The 17,375-nt window shown below is 52.9% G+C and overlaps 2 protein-coding genes across 3 annotated transcripts in view; both read right to left on the reverse strand.

Moving 5' to 3' along the window:
- The window catches only part of LOC120910475 (zinc finger protein 777-like), a 176,391-nt gene that overhangs the window by 25,650 nt on the left and 133,366 nt on the right, over nt 1–17,375 (reverse strand). Inside the window, exons 10-12 of the mRNA XM_040322232.1 lie at nt 7,613–7,724; nt 6,531–6,629; nt 2,807–3,096 (exon numbers count right to left, since the gene is read on the reverse strand). Coding sequence (XP_040178166.1) covers nt 2,807–3,096; nt 6,531–6,629; nt 7,613–7,724 — 501 coding nt within the window. The remainder of the gene's footprint in view (nt 1–2,806; nt 3,097–6,530; nt 6,630–7,612; nt 7,725–17,375) is intronic.
- On the reverse strand, nt 2,680–11,375 carry LOC120909942. 2 transcript variants are annotated; one of them, XM_040321763.1, is made up of 5 exons: nt 11,189–11,375; nt 7,974–8,068; nt 7,613–7,724; nt 6,531–6,629; nt 2,680–3,096 (listed from the first exon to the last, which is right to left on the reverse strand). In XM_040321763.1, the coding sequence occupies exons 1-5, from the start codon at nt 11,358–11,360 to the stop codon at nt 2,705–2,707; spliced, it is 870 nt and encodes a 289-aa protein (XP_040177697.1). In that variant the 5' UTR covers nt 11,361–11,375; the 3' UTR covers nt 2,680–2,704. The 2 variants fall into 2 exon arrangements, with proteins under 2 accessions (XP_040177697.1, XP_040177698.1); XM_040321764.1 differs by lacking the exon at nt 6,531–6,629.

A 17,375-nucleotide genomic window follows, 5' to 3' on the forward strand; every position in this document is an offset into this window, starting at 1 on the left:
CCCCCCCACATTGCAGCCAGAGTCCCCCCCCCCACATTGCAGCCAGAGTCCCCCCCCCACATTGCAGCCAGAGTCCCCCCCCCACATTGCAGCCAGAGTCCCCCCCCCACATTGCAGCCAGAGTCCCCCCCCCACATTGCAGCCAGAGTCCTCCCCCCCCCCCACATTGCAGCCAGAGTCCCCCCCCCCCACATTGCAGCCAGAGTTCTACCCCCCCCCACATTGCAGCCAGAGTTCTCCCCCCCCCACATTGCAGCCAGAGTTCTCCCCCCCCCCACATTGCAGCCAGAGTTCTCCCCCCCCCCCACATTGCAGCCATAGTTCTCCCCCCCATATTGCAGCCATAGTTCTCCCCCCCACATTGCAGCCAGAGTTCTCCCCCCCCCCACATTGCAGCCATAGTTCTCCCCCCCATATTGCAGCCATAGTTCTCCCCCCCACATTGCAGCCAGAGTTCTCCCCCCCACATTGCAGCAAGAGTTCTCCCCCCCCACATTGCAGCAAGAGTTCTCCCCCCCACATTGCAGCCAGAGTCTCCCCCCCCACATTGCAGCCAGAGTTCTCCCCCCCCCCACACATTGCAGCCAGAGTCCCCCCCCCACATTGCAGCCAGAGTTCTCCCCCCCCCACACATTTCAGCCAGAGTTCCCCCCCCCCCACACATTTCAGCCAGAGTTCTCCCCCACACATTGCAGCCAGAGTTCTCCCCCCCCCACATTGCAGCCAGAGTCCCCCCCCCACATTGCAGCCAGAGTTCTCCCCCCCCCCACATTGCAGCCATAGTTCTCCCCCCCATATTGCAGCCATAGTCCTCCCCCCCACATTGCAGCCAGAGTTCTCCCCCCCCACATTGCAGCAAGAGTTCTCCCCCCCCACATTGCAGCAAGAGTTCTCCCCCCCACATTGCAGCCAGAGTTCTCCCCCCCCACATTGCAGCCAGAGTTCTCCCCCCCCCACACATTGCAGCCAGAGTCCCCCCCCCCACATTGCAGCCAGAGTTCTCCCCCCCCCCACACATTTCAGCCAGAGTTCTCCCCCCCCCACACATTTCAGCCAGAGTTCTCCCCCACACATTGCAGCCAGAGTTCCCCCCCCCCCACATTGCAGCCAGAGTCCCCCCCCCCCACATTGCAGCCAGAGTTCTCCCCCCCCACATTGCAGCCAGAGTTCTCCCCCCCACATTGCAGCCAGAGTTCTCCCCCCCCACATTGCAGCCAGAGTTCTCCCCCCCCCATATTGCAGCCAGAGTTCTCCCCCCCCCCACATTGCAGCCAGAGTTTCCCCCCCCCACATTGCAGCCAGAGTTCTCCCCCCCCCCACATTGCAGCCAGAGTTCTCCCCCCCTACATTGCAGCCAGAGTTCTTCCCCCCCCACATTGCAGCCAGAGTTCTCCCCCCCCCCATATTGCAGCCAGAGTTCTCCCCCCCCCCACATTGCAGCCAGAGTTCTCCTCCCCCCCACATTGCAACCAGAGTTCCCCCCCCCCACATTGCAGCCAGAGTTCCCCCCCCCCACATTGCAGCCAGAGTTCTCCCCCCCCCACATTGCAGCCAGAGTTCTCCCCCCCCCCACATTGCAGCCAGAGTTCTCCCCCCCCCACATTGCAGCCAGAGTTCTCCCCCCCCACATTGCAGCCAGAGTTCTCCCCCCCCCACACATTGCAGCCAGAGTCCCCCCCACATTGCAGCCAGAGTTCTCCCCCCCCCACACATTTCAGCCAGAGTTCTCCCCCCCCCACACATTCCAGCCAGAGTTCTCCCCCACACATTGCAGCCAGAGTTCTCCCCCCCCCCCCACATTTCAGCCAGAGTTCTCCCCCACACATTGTAGCCAGAGTTCTCCCCCCCACATTGCAGCCAGAGTTCTCCCCCCCTACATTGCAGCCAGAGTTCTCCCCCCCCACATTGCAGCCAGAGTTCTCCCCCCCCCCCCATATTGCAGCCAGAGTTCCCCCCCCCCCACATTGCAGCCAGAGTTCTCCCCCCCCCCACATTGCAGCCAGAGTTCTCCCCCCCCCACATTGCAGCCAGAGTTCCCCCCCCCACATTGCAGCCAGAGTTCCCCCCCCCCACATTGCAGCCAGAGTCCCCCCCCCCCACATTGCAGCCAGAGTTCTCCCCCCCCACATTGCAGCCAGAGTTCTCCCCCCCCACATTGCAGCCAGAGTTCTCCCCCCCCCCACATTGCAGCCAGAGTTCTCCCCCCCCCACATTGCAGCCAGAGTTCTCCCCCCCCCCCCACATTGCAGCCAGAGTTCTCCCCCCTCATATACAGCCCCTCCCCTCTTGTCCGGAAAACTTTGATAGACAGATCACCCATCCAATCCTGGGATGGGTGATCTGTCTATCAAAGCGCCCGGACAAGGGGGAGGGGCTGTATAAGACGCGCGCTGTGGGGAACACCGCTATTGAATTGAAAGCTGTATTGTTCCCCGCTGTTTGCTCTTGCTCTTGCTCTCCTCTCCTTGCTCGCCCCCCCTGCTCCCAAGCAGCCCACACTCGCCAGCCCTCAAAATTTACTCGCAAAATGCGAGCAGGCGAGTGTAATTTTGAGGGCTGCTAGCACATTATGCTATTGTCATGCAGGTTGTTGTTTTTTTTTTGCAGCGATTTACTACTGCTTTAAGAATACATACTTTAGAATAGATTTTCTTTCTTTTTAAACTAGAGAGTTTAGTGTCTCTTTTTAACCGCTTTATTATAGTCAGCCATTGCCATCCACTGCAATACTAAACCCGTGCTTTTTGGAGAGCAGTAGGCCAGTCTTATTCAGAGCTCTTGATATGGTTGTCTTGTGGACTTGTACTCCGGACTCGATCACCGTCTTTTGTAGCTCCTTCAAAGTGACAGACGGTCTCTCGATGGCTTCCCTCACAAGCATTCTTCTGGTTTGTTCTGACAGTTTCGAGGGGCGACCTTTTCTAGGCAGCGTCTCGGTGGTCTGATGGACCTGCCACTTCTTGACGATGGAACGAACGGTATACACTGGAACATGCAGACACTTGGAGATCGTTTTGTACCCTTTTCCTGAAGTGTGCAATTCTATTACTTTATCTCGAAGTTCTCTGGAATGTTCCTTGGGTTTTCTTTTCACGGCTACAAGACAAATCGTCTTCTTGTCAGGCAATTGCTTTTACTTTTGAATTAATAAATATGAAAAAAAAAAAATGATACGTACATAAATATACACACACTGGGCTAGATTCAGCATACATTTTCAGCGGCGTATCTCCAGATACGCCGCCGTAATTTCAAATCTGCGTCGGCGTATCGTTACGCCGATTCTCCAAGGCAGATACGTCTAAAACAGGGGTCTCAAACTCAAATTACCTGAGGGCCACAAGACAAGTTTCCATATCCCATGGGGGGCCGCATGCAAACTTTCAAACTTCAAAAACAACAGTACTGGTGTCAACGAACGCATTATTAACCCTGACCACTACACTGCACACTGACCACTACACTACACACTGACCACTCACCATCAGGGTACAGCACATCAGGGCACAGGGCACAGCACACATGAGTGCACAGCGCACATCAGGGTACAAAGCCCAGCACATCAGGGTACAAAGCCCAGCACATCAGGGTACAGGGCACATCAGAGCACAGCACATAGGGGTACAGCACAACAGGCCACATCAGAGTGCACGGCACATCAGGGCAGGGCATATCAGGACAGGGCACATGACACAGTGCAGGACATGGCACATCAGGGCACAGCACATCAGGACAGGGCACATGGCACATCAAGGTACAGGGCACATGTAACAGCACATCAGGGTACAAAGCCCAGCACATCAGGGTACATGGGGCACATCAGGGTACATGGGGCACATGGCAAATCAGGGTACATGGGCCACATCGGGGTACATGGGGCACAATCAGAGCACATCAGGGCACATGGGGCATATCAGGGCACATACGAGCACACCAGGGCACATGGGGCACATGAGAGCATATCAGGGCACAATCAGGGAACATGGGGCACACCAGGGAACATGGGGCACATGAGAGCACATCAGGGCACAGCACATCAGGACAGGGCACATGGCACATCAGGGTACAGGACATGGCACATCAGGGCACAGCACATCAGGGAAACAGGGCACATCAGAGCACAGCACATAGGGGTACAGCACAACAGGCCACATCAGAGTGCACGGCACATCAGGGCAGGGCATATCAGGACAGGGCACATGACACAGTGCAGGACATGGCACATCAGGGCACAGCACATCAGGACAGGGCACATGGCACATCAAGGTACAGGGCACATGTAACAGCACATCAGGGTACAAAGCCCAGCACATCAGGGTACATGGGGCACATCAGGGTACATGGGGCACATGGCAAATCAGGGTACATGGGCCACATCAGGGTACATGGGGCACAATCAGAGCACATCAGGGCACATGGGGCATATCAGGGCACATACGAGCACACCAGGGCACATGGGGCACATGAGAGCATATCAGGGCACAATCAGGGAACATGGGGCACAGCAGGGAACATGGGGCACATGAGATCACATCAGGGCACAGCACATCAGGACAGGGCACATGGCACATCAGGGTACAGGACATGGCACATCAGGGCACAGCACATCAGGACAGGGCACATGGCATATCAGGGTACAGGGCACATGAAACAGCACATCAGGGTACAAAGCCCAGCACATCAGGGTACCCCATGTACCCTGATGTGCTGGGCTTTGTACCCTGATGTGCTGTTTCATGTGCCCTGTACCCTGATGTGCCATGTGCCCTGATGTGCTGGACTTTGTACCCTGATGTGCTGTTTCATGTGCCCTGTACCCTGATGTGCCATGTGCCCTGTCCTGATGTGCTGTGCCCTGATGTGCCATGTCCTGTACCCTGATGTGCCATGTGCCCTGTCCTGATGTGCTGTGCCCCATGTGCCCTGATGTGCTCTCATGTGCCCCATGTTCCCTGGTGTGCCCCATGTTCCCTGATTGTGCCCTGATGTGCTCTCATGTGCCCCATGGCACATCAGGGTGCATGGGCCACATCAGGGCACAATCAGAGCACATGGGGCATATCAGGGCACATGGGGCACATACAAGCACAATTAGGGCACATGGGGCACATCAGGGCACAATCAGGGAACATGGGGCACATGAAAGCACATCAGGGCACATGGGGAACAGCACATCAGGACAGGGCACATGGCACATCAGGGTACAGGGCACCCTGATGTACAGAGCCCAGCACATCAGGGTACATGAGGCACATGAGGGTACATGGGGCACATGAGGGTACATGGGGCACATCAGGGCACAATTAGGGCACATGAGAGCACATCAGGGCACATGAGAGCACATCAGGGCACAATCAGAGCACACCAGGGCTCAGTGGGCCAGCTTCAGTGACAGCGAACTCAAGAGCTATGGTCTGGGAGTTTCTCACTTCTGCCTAATCTTGTCCCATTAGGGGGGCACCGAACTGATTCTTTGCCCCGGGTGAAATAATGTCTAGCTTCCTCACTGGTACTGCCTATAAGAGTATCAGTGCTAGCCGTTCTACTCTAATAAAGTAGAATGGCTAATGGCTAGTAAAGGGAGAGGGGGGGCTTGGGTGGCCATCGGGGTTGGCCACCCAAGGTGGCACTGATGAGGAGGCACTGATATGTAGAATTGATGGGCACCGATAGGCAGGACTGATATGCAGCACTGATGGGCACTGGCAGGCAGCTGTGATGGGCACTGATTGGCACTGTGGTGGGCACTTGCAGACTTTATTATTGGGGCACCGATTTGTAGCTGATTGGCACATCTGAGGGGGCTGTGCTCATAATCAATGTGCTGATTATCTATACGGCGCCTGCGCAGTTAGCTCTACACGGCGGGCGCAGGCTCCGTATAGCGCCGACTCGCAGGTCGGCTATTTACGGAAAACTGGTGACGCGCCTTATGCGCCTTGTCTGGTGAAAAACTTCCCGTCAATCATCTACCTCTGAATAGGAACGCCCAGTCCCGCGGGAATCAGAACCCGGAAGCCGGGGGGGGGGGGGGGAATGACAAAAAATCGGTATGTACGGCGAAAAAAAAAAAATACAGGGATACTGTACATGTCCGAATTATGCTGGATGTAATGTTATATAATTGTTTTAGGGTGAACCTCCACTTTAAGTACCGCAGTTTGTCCCCATTCCACGAGCGTGCGCAATTTTAAAGCATGACATGTTGGGTATCAATTTACTCTACATAACAATATATGGTTCCTGACTCCCGAACCGGGCACATACTGTCTCTCCATTACTGTCTACTGACAGAGGAGGGGGGAGAAGAAGAGATTGTTGTAGTGACTGAACAAGGAGAATCTGGGGCTCTTCTCTGGATTGAGACTGCATTCACACCCGAGGGACGCAACGCGTTTGGCAACAAAGTAGCTTATGTGTTTTTGCAGGTTTTTTTGTTTGGAGTGCTATTAAAAAATATAAGAGATTGTTGTAGTGACTAAAAAAGGAGAATCTGGGACTCTTCTGTGGATTTCGTTTTTATTACTTACCTGTGCTGATCTCTGGATAAGTTTTCTCCTCATTAATCAAGTCGGTTTCTTCATCCTCAGATCCAATGTATCTCTGAGGGTCTCTGGTGTCTCCGGGGTCTGTGAATAAAGAAGAGAGTGAAGCCCCCTGTACTGAGATGTATGAGAGACCCCAGAGAGTGTGTGGGGGGGGAGACTGGTCACATCTCTTGGCTGGTAACACACAATGACATGATGTGAGGAGGAGAGCCGGAGTCTAATAGAGGCTGATGGCTCCTTATTGCCCCACTGAGCACATACTGTCTCCCCATTACTGTCTACTGACAGAGGAGAGGGGAGAAGAAGAGATTGTTGTCGTGACTGAACAAGGAGGATCTGGGACTCTTCTCTGGATTGAGATTGCATTCACACCTGAGGGACGCAACGCGTTTGGCACCAAAGTAGCTTATTTACCTTTTTTTGGCACTGAGCCAAGTGTGTTTTTGCAGGTTTATTTGTTTGGAGTGCTCTTAAAAAAACAAGAGATTGTTGTAGTGATTGAACAAGGAGAATCTGGGACTCTTCTCTGGATTGAGATTGCATTCGCACCTCAGGGACGCAACGCGTTTGGCACCAAAGTAGCTTATGTACCTTTTTTTTGGCACTGAGCCAAGTGTGTTTTTGCAGGTTTATTTGTTTGGAGTGCTCTTAAAAAAACAAGAGATTGTTGTAGTGACTGAACAAGGAAAAACTGGGACTCTTCTCTGGATTGAGAGTGCTTTCACACCTAAGGGACGCAACGCGTTTGGCACCAAAGTAGCTTATGTACCTTTTTTTGGCACTGAGCCAAGTGTGTTTTTGCAGGTTTATTTGTTTGGAGTGCTCTTAAAAAAAACAAGAGATTGTTGTAGTGGTTGAACAAGGAGAATCTGGGACTCTTCTCTGGATTGAGATTGCATTCACACCTGAGGGACGCAACGCGTTTGGGACCAAAGTAGCTTATGTACCTTTTTTTGGCACTGAGCCAAGTGTGTTTTTGCAGGTTTAAAAAAACAAGAGATTGTTGTAGTGATTGAACAAGGAGGATCTGGGACTCTTCTCTGGATTTAGTGTTTATTACCCACCTGTGCTGATCTCTGGAGGGATGACCTCCTCCTCACATGGCTCACCGCCCATCATAGAAAGATCTTCTGGTTCCTCTTTTACTTCAACTTTAATGGTAATCATATTTTCATCCTAAGTAATAAAAATGGGAGAAAGTGGGAGACTGAGGGGTGCTGGGTTGCAGGGCAGTGTGGGATACTATAGGAGATTGGGGGCCACTATGGAAAGATGGAAGCTCTGCAGTAGACTGGGGGACACCGAAGGGGACTGAGGGGGGGGGGGGTTAGAAGCTCTGGAACTGAAAGCTTGGAAAGAGGGGAGGTTGTGGTTTAGAACCACTGATATGTACTGCACTATTCAAAAGACTTATATTCTAAGTACCTGATAACAGTGAAAGACATTGTGACGTTCCTGTGTGGAGTCCCGGGAATACAGAGGACGGGGACATCTCTGGTGGGTTCCCATTACTGGATCATCTGTAGGAAACACACACTGACTGAATACATTGGGCTAGATTCACTTAGATCAGCGGATCTTTAGATCCGCGTGATCTATGTGATTTAAGATCCGCTGCCGCAAGTTCGAGAGGCAAGTGGGTAATTCACAAACCACTTACCTCCAAACTTGCGGCGGCGGATCGTAAATCCCCCGGCGGAATTCAAATTCCGCGGCTAGGGGGAGTGTACTATTTAAATCAGGCGTGTCCCCGCGCCGATTTAAATGAGCATGCGCAGTCCTCGAATTTTCCCGGCGTGCATTGCTCCCACTGATGTCGCTAGGACGTCAGTGGTTTTCGACGCTTACGTTAACGACGTCCATCCGTATTCGAGAACGACTTACGCAAACGACGTAAAAAAATTCAAAATCGACGCGGGAACGCCGGCTATACTTAACATTGGCTGCGCCTCATAGAAGCAGGGGTAAGTATACGCCGGGAAAACCGCTACGGAAACGTCGTAACAACACTGCGTCGGGTCTGCGTACGTTCGTGAATTGGCGTATCTCGCTGATTTACATATTTCTCAGCGTAAATCAGCGGGAACGCCCCCCGCGCCATTTTTAAATTGCAGATAAGATCCGACGGTGTAACACAGTTACACCTGTCGGATCTTAGGCATATCTATGCGTAACTGATTCTATGAGTCAGGCGCATAGATACGACCAGTGTAAGTCAGAGATACGACGGAGTGTCTATTTGTGAATCTAGCCCATTGTTTCACTGGCCCGGATTCAGGTAGATTTGCCCCTTGTTTGCGGAGGCGCAGGGCAGCGTTTTTGCCCTGCGCCCCCGCAAATTTACTGCGCTACCCGCGATTCACGGAGCAGTAGCTCCGTAAATTGCGTGTGCGCTGTGTAAACTTGCCCTGCGTAAGGGCGCCTAATGTAAATGATCCCGTAGGGGGCGGGAATCATTTAAATTAGGCGCGCTCCCGCGCCGAGCGTAGATCGCATGCTCCGTCGGGAAACTTTCCCGACGTGCATTGCGGCAAATGACGTCGCAAGGACGTCATTTGCTTCAAAGTGAACGTGAATGGCGTCCAGCGCCATTCACGAATCACTTACGCAAACTACGTAAAGTTCAAATTTCTCGACGACGGGAATACGTAACATTGGCTGCCCCTGCTAATAGCAGGGGCAGCCTTACGCGAAAACCGCCGTACGCAAACAACGTAAACTGCATACGCAGGGCTCGCTTAACGTTGTGAATCGGCCTTAGTATGCAATTTGCATACTATACGCTGAGCACAACGGGAACGCCACCTAGCGGCCATCGCAAGAATGCAGCCTAAGATATGCGGGCATAAGAGCCTTATGCCACGCATATCTTAGGCTGCAGTCGGCGTAACGATGTTCCTGAATCGGGAGCATTCGTAACGCCGGGGCAAGTAAGCAATTGAGCTGTGTAACCTATGGTTACGCAGGCGCAATTGCTTCTTGAATCTGGGCCTATGTCTTTATATCAGAGGATGTGTGTATCTAGGGGGATCCTCAATACTCTTCTCTTACCCAGTGATGTGAGGAATGGCCGGTTCTCCATCATTGCATAATTTTCTAAATGATATACTGCGCCTGCGCACCGCCATTCGGCTCCTTTCGGCAATCGTGACGCAGCTTACGCGACGGGGGGAGCTCGTTTTTGGTCATCACGTCAATCACCAGCAAGTTAGGAACGCCCACTCCCGCGGGATTCGCAACCCGGAAGCCGCGGGTGAATTACCTGTACCGAGGTATGTACAGCATAAAAAAATAAATAAATAGGCATAATTGTATTGTAATGTGTCGGGACATTGTAATACTAGAAAGTAGTTTTAGGGTGAACCCCCGCTTTAACTATACGCCGGAAAAAGCCGAATGCAAACGACGGAAAAAAATGCGCCGGGCCGACGTACGTTCGTGGATCGCCATAAATAGCTAATTTGCATACTCAACGCGGATTTCGGCGGAAACGCCACCTAGCGGCCGCCGAAATATTGCACCTAGGATCCGACGGCGTACGAAGATGTACGCCTGTCGGATCCATCCGATATGCCGTCGTATCTTGTTTTAAGGAATTCAAAACAAAGATACGACGCGGGAATTTTGAAATTACGCCGGCGTATCAGTAGATACGCCGGCGTAATTTCTTTGTGGATCTGCCCCTTAATGTTTGGGAGTTCTAATTCCGCCGGCAAAAGTCCGACGGAGCATACAGACGGTCGGAATTTTCGACCAAAAGCTCACATCTGACTTTTGCTGGCGGAATTTCCGACCGTGGGTACGCAGCATAAGTGTTTAACTGAACAATCTGAAGTTAGCAGCTAAGGCCCGTATTCACAGACAGCGGCGCACATTTATGCCGCCGTAGCGTATCTCCTGTACGCTACGCCGACACAGCGCAGAGAGGCAAGCACTAAATTCACAAAGCCAGTGCTCCCAAAACTGCGCTGGGTTTCCTAGGCGTAAGTCGGCGAAGGTGGAAGTGGGCGCCAGACAGATACGTATAACGAACGGCGCACGCGCTGTCCCATGGACGCATCCCAGTGCGCATGCTCAGAATCACGTTGGAACTACTCCCTAAGATACGCCGGATCACTGCCTACGGCGTGAACGTAACCTACGCTCAGCCATATTCACGTCCAACGTAAACTACGTAAAATACGCCGGCTTGTGTTCCCTGGTGCAGCCCTTTGCATGGATGCTGCTGAGTTACACCTCCTTTATGGGGCTTAACTTTACGACGTACGTACAACTTACGCGCACTTGCGTCGGGCGCACATACGTTCGTGAATCGCCGTATCTCCCTCATTTGCATATTTGAATAGAAAATCAATGGGAGCGCCAAATGCGTCCAGCGTAAATATGCGCCCACTCTACGCCGGAGTAGGCAAGTTACGTCGGTCGGATGAAGCCTATTTTCAGGCGTATCTTAGTTTGTGGGTCCGGCGCACAGATCCGACGGCGCATATTTGCACTTACGCGGCGTATCTGGAGATAAGTCGGCGCAAGTGCTTTGTGAATCCGGGGCCGAAATGTCTGGCATGCACCAGATTTTGCACTCTTCAGTTTTAGTAAATGAACCCCTCTCATAATAAGAATATAATCATTATTCTCATTACCCTCGTTGGGCAGAAACTCTCCAGCTTCAAACCCCATCAGGAGAATGCTTGAGCAAAAACTGCCTCTTCTTGGACCTCCTCTGGTGTACAACGAAATGGCTGCTGGTCTTTCCTGGACATTTCTTCCTCTAGTGGCGCAGTAAGTATTCAGCTGACGAAACGTCACTTCCATTACCTAAACTGACAGAACACAGGAGGTTAAAAAAAAGAGCCGAGTTTTCAATGCAGAGCCAGAGCCACCACTAGAGGGTGGTGTTCCGTCAGATTAGGGGACCTGTCAGATTTTACAACAGAAGTGACGTTCCGTTGCGACCATCTTGGTACACCCCCGCACTCGGCCACACTATTAGGTAGATTCAGGTAGATAGGATTAAACTTGCGGCAGCGTAGCTAAGCATTTTTAGGCTACGCCGCCGTAAATTAGCTAGGCTAGTAATGATTCTAAATCAACTTACCTTCTAATCTACCGCAGCGTAGCCTAAAACGAGTGGGCGTAAGGGCGCCTGAATTCAAATTGGTTGGAGGGGGGCGTGTTGTATGGAAATGAGGCTTGACCTCATGTTTTTTGACGTTCTTTGCTATTGCGCATGCGCCGGGCGCCTACATTTCCCAGTGCGCATTGCGGCTAAGTACGCCGTACGGGCCTATTGATTTCGACGTGGACGTAAACGACGTAACTCCCGATTCCCGGACGACTTACGCAAACGGCGTAAAAAAATTCGAACCTCGCGGCGGGAACGGCGGCCATACTTTAACATAGTTATTCCACCTCATAGGTGGAATAACTGTAGGCCGCCTAAGGCCTTACGGAAACGACGTAATTCGACTGCGGCGGGCTGGCGTATGTTCGGGAATCCGCGTACAAGCTCATTTACATAATCTACGCCGGCCGCAATGGAAGCGCCACCTAGCGGCCATCCGAAAAATTGCAAGCTAAGATAGAACGGCGCAAGCTGTCCTATCTTAGCTTTGTTTAAGCGTATCTCTGTTTGAGCATACGCTTAAACATACGGCGTCGTAGATTCGGAGTTAGGTCGGCTTATCTACTGATAAGCCGGCCTAACTCTTTGTCAATCTACCTATAAGCCTACAATCTGAAGTCGCCTAGCGGACATCTTTTTACACCCACTGAATTCTTGCATTTCACACTTATTTTTACCAGTAAACTGAGTTTACATCATGAAATAACAGAAAATTGTATACTCACCTTTCCGTAATTTTCCTTTCCTGTCACATCTTCATGGCAGAATACACCTTTGGGTTGTGGCTCCGCCCCCACAACTATATAGGACCGCGTAGCTATTAAACCTAGAGAGGGCCCCCGCCCCAGTATTCTCAGTATATATAGTATATATCAGTGGCGGTTCGTCCATAGAGGGCGCTGGAGCGCCGCCCCCTCTGGCTCTCACCGCCACTGAGTCTAATAACATAGATTCATGCATTGCACGAATCTATGTTATTATCGCCGCTGCCGCTGTTCTATTCAGATGGTCGGCGCTCATGTCCGGCCATCGGAATAACGGCAGCTGGTTGGCTGTACGGAAGGCTTTTCCGAGTACAGCCCTCGGGTCCCGGAAGCTTATACAAGGAACGCACTAGGAATGCGCTCCTTGTATAAGACTGACAGGCGTCTCAGCCAATCAGGTTCACCAATTCTGGTAACCTGATTGGCTGTAGCGTCATCGAGGGCGGGAGAAGACATCAAGGGACGGTGGAAGCAGGATGGCTGACTCCAAAAAGGTAAGTGCCGGGCTGAAATAGGGAGGGGGCATTTTACTGGGCACAGTGGCGAGTACAATTGATGGGCACAGTGGCGAGTACAATTGATGGGCACAGTGGCGAGTACAATTGATGGGCACAGTGGCGAGTACAATTGATGGGCACAGTGCTGACAAAAATTGATAGGCACAGTGGTGACAACAATTGATGGGCACATTGGTGACAACAATTGATGGGCACAATGGTGACAACAATTGATGGGCACAGTGGTGACAACAATTGATGGGCACAATGGTGACAACAATTGATGGGCACAGTGGTAACGTTTGATGGCATGGCACAGTGGTGACAACAATTGATGGGCACAGTGGTGACAATTGATGGGCACAGTGGTGACAACAATTGATGGGCACAGTGGTGACAATTGATGGGCACAGTGGTGACAACAATTGATGGGCACAATGGTGACAACAATTGATGGGCACAATGGTAACGTTTGATGGCATGGCACAGTGGCTGCGTTTGGCATGGCACAGTGGTGACAACAATTGATGGGCACAGTGGTGACAATTGATGGGCACAGTGGTGACAATTGATAGCACAGTGGCTGCGTGTAATGGCATGGCACAGTGGTGACAGTTGATTGGCACAGTGGCTGCGTTTGATGGCATGGCACAGTGGCGACAATTGATGGCACAGTGGCGACAATTGATGGCATGGCACAGTGGCTGCAATTGATGGGCACAGTGGCTGCCTTTGATGGGCACAGTGGCTGCAATTGATGGGCACAGTAGCTGTGTATGATGGGCACAGTGAGGCTGCAATAGTTTTTTTTGTTTGTTTGCGCCCCCCCCAAAAAATTTGTGACTGTTGGGGGGCCCAAAGCAGCTGCCGATTCAGCCCACGCTGCTGCCCGCTGGAGTTCCGCCACTTGTTAGCTAAAAACTAGTCACTACTGTCAGTTGTAGATACAGAGAAGCGCTGCTTCTGTATTTACAAGTGACAGCGCTCCTCTGTCTGTCGGCAGCCGCTCCGATCCCTCTCCGCTCTATATGAGAGCGAGGAGAGAGGGAGGGGGCGGGCAATGTACACGGGCAGAAGCTCCTCGTGAAGCAGCCAGCAGCCTGCACGTAGCTAGCTGCACTCTGTGAGGTTTTCTAGATGCTAGGAGAGGATTTGGGGAGGGAGAAAATCGGACCGGAGCGGCACTCTGTGTTCCCCCCCCCCCCCGACAGACCCGTGTAGCACACAGACGAGTGAAGTGTTGTGGCTGAAAGGTTAGAAAAAACAACGTGGAGAGATGGGAATTACATGTGCACTGGGGGTACAGGGGTGAAAACATGAGGGGGGGTACAGAGGTGAAAACATGAGGGGGGGTACAGATGTGGATGGGGGGGATACAGAGGTGAACATGGGGTGGAGATAGAGGTGATAGTGGATGGGGGGTACAGAAGTGGCTGGAAGGATACAGAGGTGAACGTGGATGGGGGGTACAGAGGTGAACGGGGATGGGGGTACAGAGGTGGTGGAGGAGGGGGGTACAGAGGTGGGCAAGGGGGTACAAAAGGTGGACATGGGGGGGTACAGAGGTGGATGGAAGGATACAGAAGTGAATGTGGATGGAGGGGTACAGATGTGGAATACAAAAGGTGAACTGTGGATGGAGGGGGTACCGAGGTGAACTGTGGATGGAGGGGGGTACCGAGGTGAACTGTGGATGGAGGGGGGTGCAGAGGTGAACTGTGGATGGAGGGGGGTACCGAGGTGAACTGTGAATGGAGGGGGGTACCAAGGTGACCAATAGATGGTTACTTTGGGGGGGAGGCTATGCAAGTACTGCCCCTCGTGCTGATTTTTTTCTGTGCCCTGCGTGATACATACACCTCACAGTACACACTCCCAATCCCTGTGTGTCAGCCTGGACTCCCCTATCTCCCCCCCCCCCCCCATCATCCTGGACTCCGCTATTTATATAGTGCTGACATTTTGCGCAGCGCTTTACAACATAAGGGCAGACAGTACAGTTACAATACAATTTATAACTTAAGTTTATGTGTGTGTTTGTTTTTTACACATTTGTTTTTTGGAATGTTGGGGTGGAGGGGAAATTTGCATGGGTGGGGGGAAGAAAATGTTTCCCCAGGGCCCAATCAATATTAAAGACGGCCCTGGCTGGCAGATATCACCTACTACACTCTGTCTCTGCCTACCTGCGCCCTCTGCTGGCAGGCGGCCGCATCACACAAGAGTTGTGGCCATTTTGTTGTAGCCTAAGATAAAATGGGGACGGAAGTAGTACCTCATTTTTTTTTTTTTAGATATGGTTTTTCAGAAAACTCTAGAGGTGGCAGCACAGTCAGGTTTTGCAGATTTCCTGCTCTGTGTCAATTTGAATCTATACTTCTGTGGTGCAGCCTGTGTGTTGCTGAGCTGACGAGAGCAGCCTGGAACAGGTTTTATGTGTTGTATTTTGTATTATTATTATGAGTTTATTGTAGGAGGTTTGCTATAAATGAGAAGGCTGGTGGACAGGAGTGGTGCCTTTGTGTTAATTAGGAGTTGCAAGCACTACAAGGCCCATTCTCAGGTATGAAGTCAGGGCACAGCGGTGACCTCGTTTGGCATCAGGCCAGAGCAGGTTACCTTTTTATTATTATTATTATTATTCCACTTTTATGATGTAGGGCTGTCTGTAAGTATTGTATATCTTGTGTTTCGACAGTGTTGCTGTGGGTTTTGTTTGCCGTCTGGGTCCCATTAGGGAGATTTCCTTTCACTTAATGGCCTAGTGAAGTGGCCCTCAACTATCGGGCTGTGATCTCCCTCCACCAGCTAGATACAGATCTCCTAACCTCCCACAGTGCCACCAACCTTTTATAGTGGCCAACCGTGACCCTCAGCTTTCCAAAGCACCAGTCCCCCATAGTGCCCCAACAAGGTCCGACAGATCCCCCCATAGTGCCCCAACAAGGCCCGGGGGGTCCCCCATAGTGCCCCAACAAGGTCCCCCCATAGTGCCCCAACAAGGTCCGACAGGTTTCCCCATAGTGCCCCAGCAAGGTCCGACAGGTCCCCCATAGTGCCCCAACAAGGCCCGACAGTTCCCCCATAGTGCCCCAACAAGGTCCCCCATAGTGCCCCAACAAGGTCCCCCATAGTGTCCCAACAAGGCCCGACAGGTGCCCCAACAAGGCCCGACAGGTCCCCCCATAGTGCCCCAACAAGGCCGATAGGTCCCCCATAGAGCCCCGACAGGTCCCCCATAGTGCCCCAACAAGGCCCGACGGGTCCGCCCATAGTGCCCCAACAAGGCCCGACGGGTCCGCCCATAGTGCCCCAACAAGGCCCGACGGGTCCGCCCATAGTGCCCCAACAAGGCCCGACGGGTCCCCCCATAGTGCCCCAACAAGGCCCGACGGGTCCGCCCATAGTGCCCCAACAAGGCCCGACGGGTCCGCCCATAGTGCCCCAACAAGGCCCGACGGGTCCGCCCATAGTGCCCCAACAAGGCCCGACGGGTCCGCCCATAGTGCCCCAACAAGGCCCGACGGGTCCGCCCATAGTGCCCCAACAAGGCCCCGACAGGTCCCCCATAGTGCCCCAACAGGTCCCCCATAGTGCCCCGACAGGTCCCCCATAGTGCCCCAACAAGGCCCGATAGGTCCCCCAACAAGGCCCGACAGGTCCCCCATAGTGCCCCAACAAGGCTCGACAGGTCCCCCATAGTGCCCCAACAAGGCCCTACAGGTCCCCCATAGTGCCCCGACAGGTCCCCCATAGTGCCCCAACAAGGCCCGACAGGTCCCCCATAGTGCCCCAACAAGGCCCGACAGGTCCCCCATAGTGCCCCGACAGGTCCCCCATAGTGCCCCAACAAGGCCCGACAGGTCCCCCATAGTGCCCCGACAGGTCCCCCAACAAGGCCCGACAGGTCCCCCATAGTGCCCCAACAAGGCCCTGACAGGTCCCCCCATAGTGCCCCAACAAGGCCCTGACAGGTCCCCCCATAGTGCCCCAACAAGGCCCTGACAGGTCCCCCCATAGTGCCCCAACAAGGCCCGACAGGTCCCCCCATAGTGCCCCAACAAGGCCCTGATAGGTCCCCCCATAGTGCCCCAACAAGGCCCGACAGGTCCCCCCATAGTGCCCCAACAAGGTCTGACAGGTCCCCCCATAGTGCCCCAACAAGGTCCTCCAGTCACCTTAAGCCCACAGCCCCCTCTAGTGACCCCCAGTTCCCCCCAAGCTTCCCCTAGAAACCTCATCCCCCTACAGAGCCAACAAATGTAAGTGTTCTCTATGGAGGTGGTTCTCAATCACCAGGCTGTGTCCTGTCTTCTTCTGGACCTCCAGCCAGCTACAGATCCTTAAAACGGATTTAAAGTCTCGCTGTAAAAAACTGCAAGCAGACCGGCTTTTATTGCAGAGGAGACACGCACTATCTCTCCTGCAATAAAATGCCCCGACC

This window comes from Rana temporaria, chromosome 8 (genome assembly GCF_905171775.1).
Source record: "Rana temporaria chromosome 8, aRanTem1.1, whole genome shotgun sequence".
NCBI lineage: Eukaryota > Metazoa > Chordata > Amphibia > Anura > Ranidae > Rana > Rana temporaria.

Bases quoted from the DNA above. Each gene is read 5' to 3' on its own strand.
- LOC120909942 (XM_040321763.1), bottom strand. From the start codon at position 11,360: ATGGAAGTGACGTTTCGTCAGCTGAATACTTACTGCGCCACTAGAGGA. The intron at 7,725-7,973 runs GTACTTAGAATA...TTTATTACTTAG, and splicing joins ATGTCTTTCACTGTTATCAG to GATGAAAATATGATTACCAT. The intron at 3,097-6,530 runs GTAAGTAATAAA...TTTGTCTTGTAG, and splicing joins TTATCCAGAGATCAGCACAG to CCGTGAAAAGAAAACCCAAG.